Raw genomic sequence first — 23,227 nt, 5'->3', positions numbered from 1 at the left:
TAAAGAAACAAGAACAGTTCCATTGGACTGAAGAATGTGAAGCAGATTTTACCGAGCTCAAGGCCATACTATTAGCACCTCCAATCCTCCGAACCCCTGAGGCTGGTAAACCACTTTACCTTTATTTATCTATTACTAATTACGCTATCAGCTCTGTCCTAGTAACAGAAACAGGAAAGGAACAACACCCAGTATACTTCGTCAGCAAATCCCTTCAGAACGCCGAGGTTCGATACCCGAAGCTAGAAAAACTAGCTCTGGCTCTTGTAACAACAGTCAGACGCTTGCGACACTACTTCCAAAGCCATCTCATTGTGGTCAGAACCGAACAACCCTTAAGACAAATACTGACAAAGCCTGAACTAGCAGGAAGACTAATCAAATGGTCGATCAAATTGTCAGAATACGACATCCAATACCAGTCCCGAGGGGCCATCAAATCACAAGCACTGGCCGACTTTATTGCAGAACTCACTTTCGAAGAAAAAGATACTAAAGACCATACATGGACACTATACATCGATGGAGCTTCAAACAGTAAGGGCTCTGGAGCAGGAATACTACTTGAGGACGAACAAGAAACAACATTAGAACAATCCCTACAATTTACTTTCCACGCAAGCAATAACCAAACAGAATATGAAGCTCTAATAGCAGGACTACGACTAGCCCACACAATGGGCATAACATAGTTAAACGTCAAGTGCGACTCCCTCCTTGTGATACAACAGAGTTGATATCCTTTCAAAACTGGCAACAACAAGAAGTCAAAATACAACACCTATATTATCTCAACTAACACTCGACGAACCTAGTGTTATGCTAACAACAATTTTGAGTATCTCGCAGGAGGATGACTGGAGATCACCCTTCATAACTTACTTGCAAACAGGTAAAATACTAAACAACATTCAAAATCGAAGAAAGTTCAAAAGAAGAGCAAGTTTTTACACAATACTCGGAACCGAGTTATACAAAAGATGATTTACAAGACCTCTCCTAAGGTTTCTAAACACAACAGAAGCCAAGTTGGCAATAGACGAAGTTCATGAAGGTGTTTGTGGAACACACATAGGTGGCCAAAGTTTAGCTGCCAAAATCCTTTGAGCAGGTTACTACTGACCGACGTTACAACAAGACTGCATGACTAAAGTTAAACATTGCGATCACTGTCAACGTCATGCGCCAATCATCCACAACCTAGCTGAGCAGTTACATGCTTCCGAGATATGCTGGACGTTCAACAAAGGGGGTTAGATATCCTCGAACCTTTTCCACCCGCTCCAAGCCAGTTTAAAATTTTAATTGTCGCCATTGATTATTTTACAAAATGGATAGCAGCAACACCATTGGCAAAAATCACTTCCGAAAAAATGATTTCTTTTGTATGGAGAAACATACTATGCCGATTTGGTATTCCTCAATTCATTATTAGTGATAACGGTAGACAATTTGTAGACCAAAAGTTCACAACTTTTTTACAAAATTTCAAAACAGTTCAACAGTTCTCTTCTGTCGAACATCTACAAACTAATGGTTTAGCCAAAGCTACCAATAAGATCATTCAACAGGGCCTTAAAAAGAATCTTGAAGACTCCAAAGGAGAATGGGCCGAGCTTATCCCTGAGGTACTATGGAGCTATAACACAACCGAACAATTATTAACAAGGGAAACCCCCTTTAGGTTAGTCTACGAATGTGATGCCATGATACCTATTAAGGTATCCCTACAAAACACCAGAACTATAAACGTCAGCGAAAGCGACAACATCGAAACCAGAAGAACCGAGCTTGACCTCGTCGAAGAAAGCCAAGATAAATCAACACTACATCAATTAGTTGCAAAACGAGCTATAGCTCGGAAATACAATAAGAAGCTCAAACCGAGGACATTCTCAGAAGAAGACCTCGTTCTCAGAAGGGTGGAAGATATACGAAAACCACAAGGACATGGCAAACTAAGCACCAATTAGGAAGGACCGTTCCGAATCCAAAAAGTCATCGGCAAGGGAGCATACAAAATACAAAAGCTCGATGGAACTATCCTACCAAATACTTGGAACACATCCTCCCTAAAAATGTATTTCAGCTAGTCTATAAGTCGGACATGGTGATGCACTCTTTTTCCTACTACCAGATTTTATCCCTAAGGAAGGTTTTATTGGAGAGGTTTTAATAAGGCACACCACCCTGCACTTCTCTTGTTCATTATCTTATAATACAAACATTACCTACTGTCTATGTTTCATTTTCTACTTTACCGACTACTGCCAATACCACAATTTGAAGTATTCAATAACATTTTTTCACAAAAGCAGATACATGCAACAAAATACTAACATCATTAAGTTTGTTTGGCTAAAAGCCAGCAATTCATCAAACGAATCCTAAAACGGCTATGAGTCTAGAAGTCTCAAAATACAAAAACAAACAAATCCATTACAAACTAAACATTAGGGTTTTCACCTCACCGTCAACACTATCATCATCATCAACCAGCTCATTATCAACAATTACTTTGCACGGATCCATCGCAGACAAATCCACTGCAGGTGCTAGGAACTTTGTCTGCTCAACTGCTCTCTCAAAACCAGCAGCGAACATCTCAAGTCCATGATCTTCCTTCCCAGTCTCAAGCCGTTTCTTCTCAACACCAAGGACAATCAGCCTAGCCTCCAGAGCAGTTTTCTCTTCACCAATTTTCTTCCCAGCATCCTCGACGGTTGTCAATTTTTCTTGCAACGAATCCACTAAGTCCAGAGTAGTACGAAGCTTGTTCCCCTTCTCCAAATTATCCTGCATCAGCTGATCCACCGAAGCCTTATCAAATGAATCCCTCGCATGCTTCAGCTCTTGCGTTCGGCCGATCAACACCAGCCGAGCTCCTATCACCTGAAATAACCAACAAGACAAATCACACCAACACAAGCTAACACTACTAAAACAAGACGAATACCAGATATTATACCTGAAGATACTGAGCAACTCGCATATCGCCAACCTCCTGAACAAGCTTGACATCAGCTGGATTCTGGCAATACTCATCAGCCGCCATACTCAACGGGAAATGCTCATCCCAAAGAGAGGTTAGGTCTTGATCTCCCCTATATCCATGGAGCACCCTCTGGTTCTCGGTAAAACGCTTCACCATTTCCAAATCAATGTCCTTTTCACCGAGCTTATCCTCGGTTACATTCACAGGCTTCTCCTTTCTTCCATCAATCCTTTTTCGCTTAAAACTCACCTTTTTTGCCAACGGTTGGTCAACTTCAGCACCCTTCTCTGCATCAGTATGACTGCTTGAACCTTATTTTTTGACATTCTTAGACCAAAAATATACTCGCAGACCACTAGAAGTTACCTTTGGAACCTTCTGAACTACAAGAGCAACAAGAAGTCACATAACATATAACACACAGACAAACAAAAATCTATATAAAAATTACTTATATATTCCGACAAGGCATCTTTATCCATTTTCAAATCCAGCAATTCCACCACAAATAACAAGCCAGAAGATGATATATGATTAACTAGAAACTCAACAACCATCTCATTTCTATACTCCATTCTATCCATACCCAAAATTCGCTTAGGCCTCGAAACCCAAAATAGAGGGAATTTCTCCAAAAGACAGTCATCTATATACCATGGTAACTCATCATCAGCAACACTGACTTTCACAAACATAGACTTAAAGCCCTTGTAGGACGACCTATACAAACTAAAAATAGCCCGACCAGGGGCACTGGCCAGGTTCAACCAGCAACCTCTCTTAACCCCTTTACATTGGAAAAGAGCAAAAAACACTTCAAGCGACGACTCAACCTCCAGATAACCCATCAAAATCTCAAATGTTCTAACAAACGCCCAAGAGTTAGGATGTAACTGGGACGGTGCGCACTTAAGCTGCATTAATACCCCACGCTCAAACTTAGAAAATGGAAATTTCACACCCAAATCCACGAAAACACAACTATACATAAAGAAATACTCGAACCCCTCACCACGGTTGTAAACACGATTAGCAGTATTATAAGGCAAAAACCTAAGACTAATACCACTACCTTCCCTAACTCACGACGATACCAAGCCTAGCTGGGACACGCTCTGTTCATCATCAAAAACAGAAGAATAAGTTTTCACCGACTCCGCTACCCAGGAAAAAGGGTCGTTAGGATTCCAAACCCAAACTTCCTCCCCAATCTTGTCTTTCTCATTGTCAACCTCCTTTTTTCCCCTACCTCTAATAGTCATAACCCGTTTTCCTTTCTCCATTTCACAAAACAAAAGGAAAAGCAGTAAAAAACAAGAAAGACCAAGTCAAAGAGTGGCTAACCTTTCTTACTCATCTTCAGCGACACAAATCCAACACTGTAAAAAATTTTACACAAAAAAGTCGAAGAAAGAGCTAAGAACTACCCACTACCCCACCACTTCCACTAAGCAAACCCCCAATAAACCCTGTCCGTTGATGCAAAAAGATGCACCACAAATCAACGGCTTCTATCCAAAACCGCTTCGTTACCCAATAAACATTAAATGCACCTGTCTTTTCCAAAAACACATTCTCTCTCTTCCAAAACAAAAATCCTTCGAATCCAATTTTCAGAATTCAGAATAACTACGTTGAGCTTGGGGGCTTCAACCACTTCCAATTCCGAGCTATACCTCTGAAACTCAACCTGTTATAGCTCAGCTCTTTAAAATAGGTTTAGCTTGGGGGCTATGATCCGTTATCAAAACTAACCTAACAGCTCGGAATCAAACTTCCGCAAATCCCTCTAATTGCACTATCACAAATCCTAACCACCAAAGCACTAAACGAAGACCCCGTCAAAATAGCAGTAAAGATACGAATAACAAATAACAAACCTCATAACAAATCAATATATATATATATACTAGCAAGCCACTAAGCTAGAGGTACGCAACACATTCAGTTTTACTCTGAATCATTTTACACTAAGCTAGAGGTACGTAACACGTTCCACCCTCCTGCTCAAAAAAAGCTAGATCTGAGCTTTAGTAGGACAAGTTATACCTTGAAGCGTCCAGATCCACGCAGGAATAATATATATTATTAATTGTGTGTGTTGATAAAAATAAAATTATTTATGTGTTTTTATTTAACAATTTAAAATTTTGATATAAGCAATTTCATTATAATATCGTATTAAAAATTTTATAAACAAAAAACTTATCACAATTATATACGTTTCAAGTTTAAAATAGAGCATTGCGCTAAGATAAATGTTTGATATATATAATGATTTATGTCTTTATTTTATCACATAAATTTTTAGAATAAATAATTTTATCATAATGTTGTTGTAGCTTGATTTGGAATAAAAATGATTTGTCGTACTAAAGTTTACAAAAATAATTTTGTATTTTAGTATTAGTTATGAGTATTAAAAATTTAAAATAAAACAAGTTAGCTTAAAATGTATCCGCCCAAAAAAAAAAAAATTGAACCAAATAATGAAATCATTACGATGATTTCAAACCGGTCTATCATTGGTTCACTTATACAACCTGGAATTAAAAGGATTCTAATAAAACAAGTTTTTCTTTGTTTGTTTTTTTCTTTTGGGAAAATGTCTAAACAAGCTTGGCATCGAAATGACATTCCCATTTAAAACATATTTTGAATCTTTAGTTAGATATATTAGATTTTTTATTTTTTAAACGTTCAATCCCTATTTTTTCTTTAGACGAGAATATTGGAAATTTAATAGATAGACCACTACTTTTTGGCCACTTAAAACTAAATGCAACTACCATGGAGAAAAATGAAAAAGAAAAAGGAAAAAGGGACTGTTCAGTTTTGAGATGGAGAAGACAAAATTATTTTAGCAGTGTTTATTCTCTTTTTTGGGTTATGGCTCATGATTGGGGACCGCTTAACACAATGTCAGAAACAAGAAGCATCCAATTTTTATTCCCATGATAATCGTTGACCTAAGCATGGCCATGGCTACGTCGTTAATTATGTTGTAGTAATTAATATTTAATCAATAAACAATTATGATTCTCTCTTCGTAGTTGCGTTTCTCGTTGATATATGATTATGATACTAAATTTTATCATTCATGATTTAGGGCTAAGCTAATGCATGTATTTTCTTTTATTACTACTATAACGGATGATATTATTATTACAACATTAGAAGAACTAGGGTTAAACTAGCGATCTAGGTTAATTAAAATGATGATTGAATATATAATAAGCATCCACATTGATTTTTAAAGAATTTAATTAATCGGGTATTTAGGTCTTCAATAATTTTTTATTTTTTTAGATGTTCTCAAAAATAATTCTTTTTGAATAAATTGATATTTTTTTTTTCGTTTTTAATCAAATTTTTAATATATGTACATGTTGGAGAAATATAATTCTAACATATTTTAGTATAAGATAATTAGATAAAAAATTATTAAGAATTAAAAAATGTAATTTAAATTTTTTTAAGAACCAACTTGAATATTATTTTAGATATATGTTAATTAAGGCTGGCTCCTACTATATTTCATTAGAAAAATGAAAAAATATTTTTATATATTTTTTTGTCTTGACAAAATCTTAATTAATTTATCATCCTCCTAATTAATAACTTTTCTTTCAACCTCGGTTATCACTTATCACTATTATGGTATGTATCAAGATCTTTTAAAATGAAAAATTTGATAAAATAGTAAAATAAAAAATTAATTACTCTTAAATTAAGATAATAAAATACAAATTTATTAAAAATCACAAAATTAATGATAATTAATTTTTTTATTTTATCATTTTTTTTATTTTAAAAGATCTAAATTCTTATGGCACTATCCCGAAAAAAAACCATTATTGATTATTTCTTCTGCAACAATTTCAACGAGGAAATTCTAATAACATTTTTAGGGAGAAATAAAACAAAAAGTAATTTAAATGGACTTAAAAACACTGATCAATCCACAAAGGGATAAAATGGACGGATCAATAAAAAATTTCCTCTGTAAATATTTAAAATATTAATTTTATTTTCTATTGATTTATTTTAAGCATTATTTAATTTCAACATTTACTACATAAGATTCAGAGTCAAACTATGGTGATGACTAACTCCCATTAAAACTTCAACAACACGATGCATGGTTAGATAGACATAATCCAGCCAACTGTTTACATTTTTCTAAGAAAACAAAATAACCCATCTGGATCCATAAAAAAAAAAAGGCTTAATAATACTCCTACTAAAGAACATGATTAATGCATTCTTTGACTTAATTTCAACTCTCCATGTCCATATATTAAAAAGTACGTACGTAGCAACAGAATTAATAAGTGGACGGACAATAATGTACCATATAGCAAATAAAAATGCATGCCATGTCTCACTCGTTTGGTTAAATTTCGTAGTTCCTTCAATGTCAATCAAATTTATTATTACAACCCAAAAATATCTAATATTTCATTACAATGGTATTAAAATGTTAAAAGATCATTTTTATTTTTTGGTTACTTTCTCTTAAATACAATACCATGTAAAATAAGTATTACACTAAATAAATAAAAAAATACAGCATTTAGACTTTTTACAATGGTATAGTCCAAGCTCAAGAAAGAATTTAAAAAGAACAATATCAAAATCAACAAAATAATAATCAATCAAGAATCATTTGAGAATATAATCCAAGTTGTATAAATTAGGGAGTTAATTTTTTGAAATTATTTTTTATTCTAAATTTAAGATTTTAAATTTTAATCCTAAAATTATAAAAAATTTGAATAATAATTTTATGATAAAAAATGAACTAATTAAAAAAATTAATTCACCGTACTTATCAGTAAATTATTCAGCTATCCGCTCAATGAACAGTGAATTCAATTAAAGTCAATTTTGTTACCCAGAAAGTCAGAATGAACAGTGTAGTATTAGCAAGAACAAGCGTAACCAAGTTGGGTTGGTCTAGTGGTTAGCTCACTAGTCCGCTTAAGCAAGTGTCGGGGGTTCGAATCCCGCCTTGTGCATGCAGCAACCCATTGGCCAGCGGCAAACCCTTAAATGGAGCTCAGTACCGCGACGGATTAGTCCTTGACCTGCCGGGTTGGGGGATACCGTGGGAAACCAAAAAAAAAAAAAAAAAAAAAAAAAAAAAAAAAAAGCAAGAACAAGCGTATTGGTTGTCGTTTCACGCGTCTCTCGTGACCGTGAAACACAATCACCTCCTGCAGCAGCACGCACCAGCAACAAGCTCAACCCTTTAAGAAAGAGAAAATAAATAGAGATTCCCGTAAAATATTACCACTTTATTTCTTTTCTTCCTGCTTTTACCACTCATTCGTCTCTTTTCTCTTTATCCTAAAAAAAACGATAGTAATAGAAATGGAAATATTAATAATAATAATAATTCGAAATTAAATTAAGGTTTTACGCTTTTGATGAAGAGAGGGCACACCATCGCCATCGCTTCCAAGCCAAGCCAATAACAACCTCTCTCTCTCTCTCTCTCTCTCTCTCTCTCTCTAACTGTCATTGACGGAACACTGTTCCTCAGCTGAAGATTGTTACGCTCTAATTTTTTTTGGCTACACACTGAACTCAACGCGCACTTCTCCGATCTGTGTCTTCTAGCTCGATCTCTCTCCACAATGCGTCCCTGATTCTTTTCCCCTTTCAGTTTCAGGTCAATTCTCTCTCTTCCACTTTTCCGCACCTTTTCCTCTGTTTTAAGCTTTTCCGTTTCTTTCTCTCTCTTGTAATTTTTTTAATGTTGCTTTTTTGGATTATTTATGTTATAGATTGTTGAAGGCTTTGAGTGGAGAAGTGAGTGATGGCATCGAAGCAAGGTGTGAAACCGAGGAGATTCGGAGGAGCGAGCAGCACCTCCAAGGGCGCCGCCAATTCGCCTACGTCTTCCACCACGTCGTCGTCTAAGCAGTTTCTAGAAACTTCCGTTGACGGACAGAGCTCCCCTGCTTCTTCCTCCGCTCGAAGCAAGCCGCACGCGTTCTATCCGGAACCTGTGCCGTTGGATGTACACAGGGCCAAAGAGAATGTCACCGTCACCGTCCGATTTCGTCCTCTCAAGCAAGTCTTTTCTTCTTTTATTTTTTATTCTTTTACAATTTTTTTTGCTGTGGATGCCTGTTGATTTTGGTTGACGTGTCTGTGCATGGGATAAAAAAGTCCGAGGGAGATTCGTCAGGGAGAAGAGATTGCTTGGTATGCTGACGGAGAAACCATAGTGCGAAACGAGTATAATCCCTCCATAGCGTATGCATACGGTATGTTATGCGTCATATCCAAAATTGACATTCATGAATGTAACTTTTGCTTGTATTTTTATTGAGGGGCGAAGAATATATATTCATGAGTAGAGCCATGACATGTAGCATTGTGAAAATATTCCTAAACATCACCCTAAATACTAAATGAAGCAGAAGGTAGATATTTTCAATATCTTTACTCTTTAAAAACTATCAGTTTATCCCTCGTGTAGTAATTAGGAGGAACATTATGATGGTAAATCATTTTCTCTTATAAGTATGATGCTTCTAGGTTCTTAGTTACATTGAAGTATTGAACATCTTTAGTCTTTATAATAATTGTTCCTGATATTGAAATCTTATGTTTAGGTGGGGAAAAGAAGGGGGAATGAATGGCTTAGAGATCTTTTATAGAATCCAAGCATTAGCACCAAAATGTAGTGAGCATAGAGCATTTCCCTTGCTATTGTTCTCTTCTTCAAAATTAATCGTCAGAAAGTACTTTAAGTTTTGAGGACACAGGCACGGGTCACCAAATCCATCAAAAGCGAGTTTCCCCTCATAAATTTAGCTTGGTGCTGAACAATTTCCAAATAAATTTGCAGCTGTTTTTGAAAGACTTGGCCAAACAAATTCAAACATTCAAACAGTTTCTGAGGATGGAAAGTTTTAATATGGATTTGATAATGAGTGAGAAATTGGAATAAGAATCCTAAGTAAAAGCTAAACAGGACCCCAGTTCAAAAGTTTCTTTTGGAGTCATAGCTATCTTTTAAGTCAGATTTAGGGCAAGGTATCTTTTGTTTCTTTTCTCCCAATGCTCACAAGATTGGTAATGCTATTTGAAGAAGATTATTGTATTCACAAAACTTTCATTATCCTATTACATAGAAAAGGGTAAATATCATGCAATGTGTATTCACCTCAAACCTAATGGGTTTATCAAGTGCATATTCTTCTCAATAAATAGTATTGTGTGCCCCTCTCTCTCATTAGTCATAGTTGTATTTAAAATTATTAACGCTGTTTTTCTTTTCTTGCTTCTAGATCGTGTCTTTGGTCCCACGACCACAACTCGTCATGTTTATGATGTTGCTTCTCAGCATGTTGTTAGTGGTGCTATGGAGGGCATCAATGGTAATCACATATTGAACTTACTACATATTTATTCAGCAAGGTCAAGTAATAGAATTTACTGTTGTTTTGATTGGACCATTCCCCTAATATATAAATCACATTTGTATGCATATTGAAAATAATATTTAGTAATGTCAACTAATTAGGCAAGGGATGTAATATGACTTAGTGTTTTGGGCTTTTGGCTGATCAACTCATAACATGTATAGTAATACTATTGTTCATTTAGATTTTAGAATTAAATTGTTATCTTGAATTTGGTAGATACATAAGATTTAATAGCGATGGATTCATATTTAAACATATCCAAAATTTTCTTATTAAACATTGCTGCAATCACACATAATTAATGAAGATTTTTAAGAAAGATTTCTGAAGGACTGCCATCCTTCATAGTCCGTACAAATTTGAATTTTTTTTATCCATTTGTCATGAAGCCATAGTATGTGCAATTGTTGGCACATAAACTTGCAAACCATAAGTTTTCTTAGGATGGGAGTCAGATCATGATGTTAACTTGATACTAGTAATTGGTTTGAGGCCAAACATCTTAGCAATCAGTTTTGCATAATGTTATTACTTTTTTTTTGAAATAATCACTAGGTTCAGGACTTTGCCAAATTCACGCGCATGAAATTTAAGCAGCTTAGTTATTATGTCCATGAAAATTATTGAGTCTCAGCCATCAACATTTATTTTTGGGTGATAGTCATGCAGTTTCGTTGTTGCATAAAACTATTTATTTTTAGCTCATCCTCCTTGAGGTTAACCAGCAATCATTCCAATTGGAAGTCACTAGGCATGGTAACTTATGTGTTGCAGAAACCTATTCATTTTCATTTTCATGTGCTAACCTCTTTGGTTTTCTTAACAGGTACAATATTTGCATATGGGGTAACAAGCAGCGGGAAGACTCATACAATGCATGTGAGACTGCCCCTGTTTCCTGCCACCATCTTTTTTATTTATTTTGTTGATCTGAATGCTTTTGATACTTTTCTTTCCATGTCCTGGTACTTTACAGTAATCAAGCTACATTTAACCACAAAAGAAATTGTCATGAATTTGCAATTCTTGCATTCTTCTTTTGATATGCTGATTGATTGGTATTTGAGTCCATTTTTCTGTGGATTTTGACATCTTTTTGGTGATATAAGATCGAGGTTCTATGATTATCTCAATAGGTTTACAAGTTCATTTGGTTTCAATTGTAGTTGCAACTTACATACTTAACATATTATATCATAAGATACATGAACTTACAACATAATATGACATCCTTCTAATCATTAGGACTATATTTAAACTTATTCATATCAATGGCTGATTCTGATTTGAACTTATAAAAAATTGCCAATGGCAATTGGTATAGGATGGGTTTGACTCCTTTAAAGTAAGATTCCTTCTAAATAGTGAGAAAATGAAGGATTATCCACCATTAGATTATTTGGTGGGAACCAGAGACAAATGCACTGTATAAACCCTCATCTTCTCGGTTTAGTTGGACTCTCACCTTATTGGAGCCTTTTCCAGTACAAGAAACGTTATAACTTCCAGTATTCCATTCATATCCCTTTGTTGTTAGTCTTCTTTGTTTTAAAAGTTATTCTAGTCTTGCCTGGGCAAGGTTGATTTGATGGCAGCTAATTCAATTGTCTGTAATTTTCCTGGAATATATTTTTAGCCTCATTTGCTGATGCTCCAAAATTTGAGAGAATGTATACATAAGTAGACTGGATAACAGTAGTAACTGAATCAAGTAATAGCTTTAATTTCTGGTCTTAATTTGTATCATGAGTCCCCCCCCCCCCCCCCCCCCCCCCCCCGCATATGGTGAGTGCAATTTCCAAATTCCAATACAAGTACCCAAATCATTGCATAGTAATACCTCTTGCTCATGAGTTCATATTTTCAGGGTGATCAAAGATCTCCCGGAATCATACCTCTTGCCGTGAAGGATGCTTTAGCATTATCCAAGAGGTATATTAAATACCAATGTATTTGTTGCACTTTCTATTATGGGAACCACAGTCTGATACTTTGTCAATTCTGCAGACTCCAAATCGGGAGTTCCTCCTTCGTGTTTCATACTTGGAGATATACAATGAGGTGACTTCTTCTTCTTCTACTACTACTTTCTTGTATGCTAAATTTATGCTATTGTCTTTCCCAAACTCACTTTTTTATATCTGGATGCTGCTTAAAAGAAATTTCCAATTTCTGCTTTTCTCTTTGCTCTATTGGAAGTCTGAACTTATTTTTATTGTAGGTTGTTAATGACTTACTAAATCCAGCAGGACAAAACTTAAGAATCAGAGAGGATGCTCAGGTGCCAATTATAGCTTTTCTTTTCCTTATTATAAATCTTTATTTTTTATGACAAATTAAGAGTGTATTCCATGATTTACTATTTTTAGCTATTACTTAAAAAAATTATTAACCCCGGTAAAATGGAGATCAAACACTGACATGAAGGGATGTAGATGAATTCTTAGTCATATGCATTAACTAGCGTGTGATCCATCAACTTTTGTGCTGAATTTAACATGACCAGCAAAAGGCAAATTTCATAGGTTGACAATGATTAGTGGGGCATTTGAGAAAGCCCTTATGGCACAATTAAGTGATAAAAAGGAAACTTAAGATATTTCATTGTTGGGGATGATATCATGTGTCATTCACAAGGATCACCCATGCAAAATTTGACCTTTATGTGTTGAATAAGACTCAGACTCAAACATGGGTAGGTAGTTAGCTGTTCGAAACTTCAAATAGTTTCTGATTAGTTGCAACTTTTAAGGTGTACTCTGATCCGATATAATATTGTAGTGATTTCTCCTGGTTAACTATCCAATCATTACTGTAGTCAATGGTTTTTCTGCCATGTCTTTTACCAAATTGTTATAGCATAGTTATGCTTTTCCCAAGCACTAGGCTATAACAAGAGGCCTTTCCTATTATGCACCCACTATATGCAGGAAAAGTTAGTCGAGCCAAGTATCCCTTTGATGCATAAAACAAAATTCGGACCTGTAGACTCCAGCTTTTTTGACGAGTTGTTATTAACAATTCTTGGATTCCATCATTGAAAGCGTCACTGAGATGAGTGTTGGAGAAATCTATCTTCTGTTATCAAATATGTGAAAACAGAAACAAGTAATCTAGTCTTGAAACAAATAGTTGTGTTGTAATGGTAAAAAAAATTGTTTATTGGAAACTGTCCCAACTGCCTCTTAACAATTGTGACTCTTGTATGATGAACCATAAACTTCCTTTTTTCTGTGTACAATGTATACTGCAATTTTGATAATCAGCATGTTAATAATAGTTGTTGGAATATTTAGACATGGTTAAGTACTTTGTGAGTATTTTGAATATCAAGGAATCTTATCTTCTGTATGGTGTGTAGGGAACCTTCGTTGAGGGAATAAAGGAAGAGGTTGTACTCTCCCCTGCTCATGCACTGTCCCTGATAGCTGCTGGAGAAGGTAAAAGCATCAGCTATGCTCATTTTCTCGTGGATTATTTAGTTTGATGGTCTGGCTATACCGGAATAATCTGGGAGTTCTGTTGTTTGATTGTGACTTGTCTTCTATCTAGTGATGTTTTCTAGTTTTAAAATTGAGTTAGTAGCCCTATGAAGAAGGGGGCTGATAAATTATCCCATCCCTTTCCTTTAATTGGTTTAACTCAGCTGTTTCATTTTATTGCAAAATAGGTTATGCTATGCTTTATAATTTTATGCTAGGCATATATCAATTAACAAATTTTATATGGGATTCTTACAAAATAGCTGCATAGTGGTTAGACTGTTATCAAAAAGAAAAATACGAAAGCTAAATAAACCTGTTGTGATGGTTCTGTGAATTCTATGATTCATGAAAATTGAGATCCTCTAAAGTCCTAATTGATGGTTCCCACTGAATTCTGCTATTTAGCTTCCCCAATCATTTCTTTATTCTTGACAAATTTCTACTTTGATCACAGAGCACAGACATGTGGGATCCACAAACTTCAACCTACTCAGCAGCAGGAGCCATACAATATTTACCCTGGTGGGTTTGTGCTAAAAAGAAAAAAATGACATTGTTTTAGCTGATTAACATGATTATTACTGTGGTCTAACTATAATACTGCATTGACGTTTTATATTTAGTTCATTGTGTTTACATCTTGACGAGAAATATCCCTTATTATTGATCTTACTTTCTGTTATGATTTATCATTATTATCAGTATTATTTTTAAAAAGTGGCCTGCTTTTGGATGGGGTTGTTAAGTAAAAATATATCCAATATTTTCAGCTAGATCATGAATTATGATCTAGCATGAAAAGAAAAAAAATGTAACAATAACATAAAGATGTAACTTATTTCTTTAACTTAAAGATGTAACTTATTTCTTTAACTTCCTTTTATAAAAAATGATATTGCTTGTATTATTTTTAACCAGTTTATGTATTGTATCAGACCATAGAGAGTAGTCCATGCGGTGAAAATAGTGAAGGAGAAGCTGTGACACTGTCACAACTGGTAATCATTTTGAGCTTTTTCGTGCACGTCATTTTGTCGTCTTCAAAGTTTTACCATGGGTTATCTGTTCATGCTTTACGTTTTATAAGCTTCTTACATTTTTTTTTAATATTTTACTTATACCTGCAGAATCTCATCGATCTGGCAGGTTCTGAGAGCTCAAAAGCTGAAACAACTGGCATGAGAAGAAGAGAAGGATCTTATATCAATAAAAGTCTTCTAACTCTTGGAACTGTGAGGTCTCAAACCTTTTCTTGGTGTACGTAGGACTCTAATCCTAGTTTGGGGAGGGAGATGGTACATGGTAGGCTGAAGTAGAAGTAAAGGCCCTGCAACTTTTGGGCTTGCATGGTCTATTGGTCTTACACTTTGTTGCTGCCAAGACTATATCATATGTCTCTGTTCTAATTCCCAGCAGAGATATCTGTTTCTTTTTATTAACTTTAATGTGATTGACTACCATGAAATTAGTTGCCATTAGTTAAATAAATTATCTGTTTCTATTTGGTTCATTTTGTACTGTCAAATGGGTTGGATGGCTTGGCTGTCCTAAAGACCAACCTATCTGTTTAAAGCACCATTGCATGCGTTGTGTAAAGCTTTCTTTATGGTGTTTATTGTCATTGTTTAAAGCTTTTTGTATGCGTTGTTATCTATGGACCTATGTTCCTGTATTAAAGTGTAATTATCTTTGTTGAACACAGGTCATTTCAAAATTAACCGAAGATAAACCTAGTCACATACCTTATAGGGACTCCAAACTGACTAGACTACTTCAGTCTTCACTCAGTGGTCATGGACGTGTATCTGTAAGGCTTTCCTTCTATAGATATTTGTCATGAATTTATATATACATGAAAAATACATCAAGTTATTATAAAGATCTTCATGGTAGAAATGTTGAAACACAAATGGAAGTTCTGATAGTTTGTTGTTATTGAAAACTCAGCTTATCTGCACAGTGACTCCTTCCTCAAGTAGTACTGAGGAGACACATAATACATTGAAGTTTGCTCACCGGGCAAAGCATATTGAAATCCAAGCAGCACAAAACAAAGTAAGATAATCATAACACTGCTTCTGAATAAAAAATTTGTTTTCATAATCCTTAGACATGTTTTATCTCTAGTTTTTTTAATGGAAGAAATGTTTAAAATGGTTATTTTGAGTGCACTGGGAAGAAATTCCATATGCCTGTAGAGTTTAAATTTTACTCGTGAAGGTACTTTGGGAGATTGTCTATGTTTGAAGTAGTTGACGATTGAAATAAGGGCAAGGGGCCTGAATCTTGAAAATTCAGCATTACCTTTGTCTACTTCAGAAATCAATGGTGTGTCTTGACTTCTCACGTTTGTGCACTGCATCTATGTAAAGAAGTTGTACTAGTAGGTACATAGCAAAGTAGCATGATCAGAGAGTTGCGATTATTTTCCTTTATTGCACCCATTTATTGCGTCCTTTAAGCATATGTTCCCTCTGCTTCATTCTTTTTTATGCCGTCCTTTAAGCATGTGTTTCCTCTGCTTCGTTCTTAGTTTTATTTTAATTTATATTGAATCTGTAGATAATTGATGAGAAGTCACTTATCAAGAAATACCAACAAGAGATTCAATGCCTAAAGGAAGAATTGGAACAACTAAAGAGGGGTATTGTTACAGTTCAACCAAAAGATACTGGGGAAGATGACATTGTGCTTCTGAAACAAAAGGTAAGTAATTATAAAGTGAGTGAGAGTGTGTGTACGCGCGCGCATGCATGTATCCACTGCCTTCTGTTTTTACTGTCATTTGCATTTACAATGGCGTCGTTTGATTCATGTAGCTGACCCCACCTAGTGGGACAAGGCTTTGCTGCTGCTGTTGTTGTTACATTTATTACTGTCATCATTATTATTTAAAAGCACTTATGGATTAAATTAGATTTCAAAGTCCAAACAGTTCTATCTTTGTTTTTCTAAAATTTGAGCACAAATATTACAATATCACTTGCAAACAGCTAGTTATTTAAAAAAAAATGTAAAAGCTTCTACAAAGAATAATGATGGGTTTAGAAATGAATATATTTAATTATTTGAAGTAAATTTATGCACATTGAGTTTTTTGTACTCTGAAATAACCGTTGAGTTTTTGGTGGTTCTAATTGCTGTGAAATGTAAAGTTAGAGGATGGTCAAGTTAAGTTGCAATCCCGATTGGAACAAGAAGAAGAAGCTAAAGCTGCTTTGTTAGGAAGAATTCAACGGCTGACTAAACTGATTTTGGTCTCCACAAAAGCATCACATTCAACCAGATTTCCTAACAGGCCTGGTCCTCGTAGAAGACATTCCTTCGGAGAAGAGGAGGTATTTCTAGTTTTTGTTGGTTATCCCTGTTGTTTATCAGATGCAATAACACCAGGATCCTATACTCCGTTTACATATTTTCTCAACTTACAAAGACAGGGCAACTCTTTTCCTGTTCCCTACATATTTTTAATAATCAATTATGTTTACAGCTGGCATACCTTCCATACAAGAGGCGGGATTTAATCTTGGATGAGGAAAATATTGATTTGTATGTTAATCTGGAGGGAAATGTTGAATCAACTGTTGATTCTTTGAAGGAGGAAAAAAAGACAAAGAAACATGGACTACTAAACTGGTTGAAGTTACGTGTAAGTTGCCCATCGTTGTTTGCTGATAGCTTACATCTACTTTGACTTCATCTTCTTAAACCCATGGTGTTGTTTGACTGATCATCACAGTTGTTGTCTTCTCCCATTCTTTTCCACTCTAATTCTTTACTCATTAAGGTCTTTTATGCATTCATTGATGTAATTCTACTAATGTTCTATGATAGTTCTTATATATGTATATTGAAATGAAATATTGGATCTTATTTTGGGTATTGTTCACAAGTTAATTTTCTTTTTTCTAAACTTGTGCATTTCAATATTTGTTTCAGAAACGAGACGGTGGCTTGACAGGCACTAGTGATAAATCCAGTGGTGCAAAATCTACCAGCACACCTTCAACACCTCAAGGAGAAAGTGGTAACCATGCAGAATCCCGGCTTTCTCATTCTCTAGCTGCAGAAAGTTCTCCATCGGCTGATCTTATATCAGAGGCAAGAGAGGATAAAGATACTCACGAGGATAGTTTATTGGGACCAGAAACACCTTTGGTATGTAGTTTAACTGCAGGTTTGGAGAAGCAGGAAAATTTCGTAGTATTTTGAAAAATTGATTTTTACTCTAGTGTAACTGGACATAGAAGATTGTATGTTCTATATATGTTTAGCCAAAAACAAGTAAAACAATTATTATCTTGAGAGGCACTTAAATGCTTTGAAAACCACTATAAATAGCCCCAATTTTTCTGGTGATGCTTATATGTTTTTGTATTCAGTATTTACCCAGTCAGTTAGTCCTTCATTGTGAAAAGTACTTCTTGATATGGTGATCATTTTATTTCAGTTTTAGCGTTGTTCCTCTGAGCGTAGCGATCTCTTGCCTATGTTTTTGAAAGATCTTAAGTTCTTGTGGGAAGATTTATATGTTTCTTTATCATAAAACGGAGAAATAGCGCATTTGTTCATTGAGACATCTATATTTTACCTTCATAGCTTCCCATGTGCTTTTTAATGTTGTAGACAAGCATCAAGTCAGTTGATCAGATCGATCTTCTAAGGGAGCAGCACAAGATTTTATGTGGAGAAGTTGCCCTTCATTCAAGTGCTTTGAAGAGGCTGTCTGAGGAAACAGCACGAAATCCTCAGGATGGTCAGATTCATGTAGGTTACTTATCTCCTCCTCTTTTGTTGTACATAGGGTGTTGTCTCTCTAGTTAGAGTCATACCTCTGGCTGTAATTCCTGAAAATTGCATTCTTGTGTTCATACTAAGGTGGAGATGAAAAAGTTGAAAGATGAAATCAAGGCAAAGAGTGAACAAATAGATTTGCTGGAAAAGCAAATTTCTAATTCTGTCGTTGTTTCAGATAAGATGGATCAATCAGGAATATCACAGGTACATTCAATTGACGTTATTTTTTGTGCTGTTTCACTTGTTAGCAGTCCAGGTTAATGCTTTTTTTTTTTTTTTTTTTTTTTTTTTTTTTTTTTAATGCAGAAGACTGTTTCTGAGTTGATGGCACAGCTAAATGAGAAATCTTTCGAACTTGAGGTGAGAATTATTTACGTCTTTCTAATAGATCCATACATATCATTCGCATTAAACAGAAAGTCCAGACTCCAGATAGGGTTCAAATGAAAGCTAGCACTGAGCAGGTCTTTAGTGGAACATGTGAGGGGCAAATAAAAACCCTAAATTTAGTCCTTAAAGTCAACTTTGTTGTAGTATTTTCCAACTTAAACAAAAACAGATTATGTCATTAATCCAATTGATTTTCTAATCGCCATGTTGCTAATCATGTGAGACAGCAGTGCCCTTATTATGTAGCATAGACATTTCAATTGGCAATTGATGGTGCATGAACATATTGCCTTGCTGCCGGCTGTTTTCTGACGAGTCCAATGTTATTGTGCTAATTCAGGTCAAAGTAGCAGATAATCATATAATTCAAGAACAGCTTAATCAGAAGGTGGTAAACCTAATATTAAATTACTTTTAGTTAAATTCGTATTATTCTTCTTTTCTTTATGATGTTAGCTAATTCAGTGATTTGGCTTATCAGATTGGTGAATGTGAAAATCTGCGAGAAACGATTGCCTCTCTGAAACAGCAACTTGAAGATGCACCGGAGTTGAGAAATTTCAGCGCTGCAGCAAATCATTCTCAACATTGTGAACTTCATCTTGACCAGGGAAATGAGTTGATAAATGATACAAATGAAGGGCTGCTTTTACAAGCACAGGTATATTCTTATCATGTAGGTTCCTCATTGAGTGCCATTACTGTTTTTTTTATTTCATTCCTCTTTAGGAGTGGTTGTGATTACCTGTTATTCATTATGCTTCTATGCTTGTCTTTTCATTCTTTTATCATGTCAAGATTAAAACTAAAAAAATGTTTGATAATTATAACTATATATATACTTAATAAGCATTTTAAAATAGTTGTAATGAGAGAATAACAAGCGTATATACATAATTGTCTTTATCTTTTAACTCTTTACTTAAATGATCAATATGGAGTTAATATTTTATCATGTTTATTCATATTTATAATGATTAATAATATTACTTTACCATTTTATCCTATTCAGAAATTTTTGGAAAACAGAATAGTAATGGTAATTGGAAGTGTGATAGGAGTTCATACAATGAATGATGACCAAGGAATTGATCCCCACTATATGCATCTATGTGTGTGTTTGTGTTATATAAGATGTAAATTTTATCAACTGATAAGGGAAAACTAATGTATGCAGTTATATTGATGAAAAAATTCATCTGCTAACAATATTTGTTTCTACCTGCCTCCAGTGCTGCGTTTGGTTAAATTATCTTAAAGTGGGAGCACGTTTTTTGTTTATAGTCAAGTCCTCATTCCTGCTGATTTTCTGCACAGATAGAAGAGCTGAAGCAGAAGGTGAAAGAACTAACAGATGCAAAAGACCAGCTAGAACTTCGAAATCAGAAACTGGCAGAAGAGAGTTCATATGCTAAAGGACTAGCTTCAGCTGCTGCTGTTGAGCTCAAGGCATTGTCAGAAGAAGTTGCCAAACTCATGAATCATAATGAAAGACTAGCTGCTGAGCTAGCTGCATCCAAGAATTCATCTTCGCAGCGCAGAACCAGTGGAACTGTACAAAATGGACGAAGGGAAAGTCATGGTAGACTCAGACGAAATGATCAGGGTGGATCAAATGCAGATGTCAAGAGAGAATTAGCCTTGAGTAAAGAAAGGGAACTTTCATATGAAGCTGCTCTTTTAGAGAGAGATCAGAAGGAGGCCGAGCTTCAAAGAAAGGTTGAGGAATCTAAGCAAAGAGAAGCGTATCTTGAAAATGAGCTTGCTAACATGTGGGTTCTTGTGGCAAAGCTAAAAAAGTCGCAAGGAGCTGACAATGATGCTTCTGCGTCAACCAGAGAGTTTCAATTTAATGAGTTTGACATTTGATATTGTGGCTTTCAAGTTGATCCATTGTTAGCTTATTAGAATTTGGTTTTGATAGGAGTGGTTTCAGAGAGGAGTGTGTAAAGATTTGTTTTTCCGCAGGAATGTGTGCTTTTCTCTTCCCCCTCCATCATTGTCCTTTTTGGTCCATATAAAAAAAAAGGCTTCCCCATTTGTATAATCCTTGCTTCCCTTCTTTCCTTCATTGCTCCAAATGTTGTGCTAATTCGCTCCCTTTTTATTTGGTTCGCATCTCTATAGGGATAATGTTTTAATGTATGTAAAGTAATATTATTGGTTTCTAATGTTCATTCATAATGAAGTTGCGATTGTGTTTGACCCCTTAACTGTATACTGCTAATCAGTTGAGAAACAGAGGGATTATTAAGCATCTTGGTACAAAATGGTAAAGATGGTACGTTTATCGAATTCAAGCTCTGTTACAAGGTCAAATAATTTAACTTCACAAGGTTCATTTAGTACAGATAAGATTAATTTCAGTAACTTCTAGGCTAGTGTAGTATCATAAAGTTGGCAACTCATGCATGCATGCTAGCTTAACATGGTCTATAGGAAACTGTAAAGTTCTTTGAATGAACTGCATAAATTCACAAAATTCAAAAGAACTATATAAAACCCAACTTAAAAAAAAAAAGAATCAACTACATCTTCGATGTAATAAGATGAAATTGAATTCATAATGTATAGGCAGCACGTCAAGTAATGGCTTTTCATTGTTGCCTTATTATATGCCTATGTTAGACTTCGTACAAATGCAACTCTATCTATCTCGCGAAAACGTTAATTACTTTTTGCTATCATATTGTTTTGGAGTGTTAATATAAATTTATAGTTTTAACTGATTTGGTCGATTTACCCTAACTTGAATTAAGAAATCATTCTACATATAACTTTCTCCATAAATATAGTACTAGTCATAGCTAGATTAGATAGTTCAGAATCTAAGCCTTTAAAATAGATTTTAACTAGATTAACACACGTGCTAATGTACGAAGAGCTAAATTAATTATACTATATAATATAAATTTAAAATGTTATATTATTTAGAAATTGGTTAGATAATATATAAGTTAATGTTAAATTTGAAACCTAATTTATAAAAAAAATTGTACTATTCATTCATTTGGCAATTTATATATTATTCAACAAAAAAATATATAATTTTAATATAGATATAATAATTGTGTTTAATCATTATTTTGTAATTCAATTAAGTAATATGTATTTAATTGATTAAGAAGTTTAAAATTTTGTCTAGTGGTATATCAACAGATTTCATATAATTATTTTTTTAAAAAAAATAGTTACTTGTATGTGCTTATTTTTTAGGTTATATTTAAATACTATAGTAGAATAATGAAATTATTAGATGAAATATAAGTATGAACATTATTAATGTTTTGATAATTAAAAATAACATTTAATTTTTTAATGTTATTTTTTATGAATCATGACAAAATGTCTTTTCAACAATATTATTAAAACTAAATGATATTAAAAATATAAATTATTGAAAAGAAAAAAAGTGATATATAGACAACAAAGACATTATATAACTAATAAATACAATTATAGGAAAAATGAAAAATCTAATGAATATAATCACACAATTACCTAGTACATACGTTTAGTAAATTAAAAAAAATTATGGTATTTAACCAAATTCTAATTGTGCAAAAAATTAATACGAGTGGAGAGGGAGAAAGAGATATGAGATTATGTAAGAGGAGATAAAGAAAATGTGTAAAATAAATTGATTTATATAGTAAATATATAAAAGAGTGATGACTACGAAATGAGAGAAAAAAAATTAGATTCTAATTAAATTTATACTTATTAAAAAATTAATATTTAACATTAAAAGTAATAATGTAACTTACATAAAAATAAAGGGTAAGAAAATGATGAAAAGTTAAAGTTAAATACCAATTTTATAATAAAAAATAATAAAAAATGAGAAGCAATAAATTTAATATAAAAGAATGAAATAAATTTTATAATTCAATTATAACTATTAAAGAGAAATAATATTAAAAAGAATCCTATAATATTATATATATAAAAATAAATTATTATAAAAAATAAAAATACAGTAAAAATTTTATAGTATAATATAAAAATAAAAAATTATGTCACCTAACAAAAATTTTATGTGATAATATAAAATAAAATTAAATGTCTAAGAATAATTATAGACCTATCTTTAAGTTCACTTTTAATATATTATA

The 23,227-nt window shown here is 34.0% G+C and overlaps 2 protein-coding genes across 2 annotated transcripts; both read left to right on the top strand.

Annotated features, from left to right (window-relative positions):
- Positions 1 to 1,373: 1,373 nt before the first annotated feature.
- On the top strand, positions 1,374 to 1,973 carry LOC140173611 (uncharacterized). The gene has a single exon (XM_072198098.1). It carries the CDS (start codon positions 1,374 to 1,376, stop codon positions 1,971 to 1,973), a length of 600 nt encoding a protein of 199 aa, XP_072054199.1.
- Positions 1,974 to 8,281: 6,308 nt separating this feature from the next.
- On the top strand, positions 8,282 to 21,325 carry LOC112696140 (kinesin-like protein KIN-7K, chloroplastic). Its single transcript, XM_025748752.3, is given in 25 exon segments — positions 8,282 to 8,672; positions 8,788 to 9,076; positions 9,176 to 9,273; positions 10,303 to 10,392; positions 11,267 to 11,319; positions 12,308 to 12,350; positions 12,353 to 12,372; positions 12,448 to 12,501; positions 12,662 to 12,721; positions 13,802 to 13,880; positions 14,380 to 14,447; positions 14,861 to 14,923; positions 15,053 to 15,157; positions 15,628 to 15,732; positions 15,873 to 15,980; positions 16,488 to 16,631; positions 17,081 to 17,263; positions 17,416 to 17,574; positions 17,865 to 18,083; positions 18,552 to 18,692; positions 18,804 to 18,926; positions 19,029 to 19,082; positions 19,453 to 19,500; positions 19,594 to 19,773; positions 20,430 to 21,325. Coding segments are annotated over 24 exon segments (3,006 nt in total). The 5' UTR covers positions 8,282 to 8,672; positions 8,788 to 8,819; the 3' UTR covers positions 20,982 to 21,325.
- The last annotated feature ends 1,902 nt before the right edge of the window (positions 21,326 to 23,227 follow it).

The sequence above is a fragment of the Arachis hypogaea genome, chromosome 6 (genome assembly GCF_003086295.3).
Source record: "Arachis hypogaea cultivar Tifrunner chromosome 6, arahy.Tifrunner.gnm2.J5K5, whole genome shotgun sequence".
Lineage (NCBI taxonomy): Eukaryota > Viridiplantae > Streptophyta > Magnoliopsida > Fabales > Fabaceae > Arachis > Arachis hypogaea.
The sequence above is the reverse complement of the archived record's forward strand: the minus strand, read 5'-3'. Positions and strand labels throughout refer to the sequence as shown.

Bases quoted from the DNA above. Each gene is read 5' to 3' on its own strand.
- LOC140173611 (XM_072198098.1), top strand. From the start codon at position 1,374: ATGATTTCTTTTGTATGGAGAAACATACTATGCCGATTTGGTATTCCT.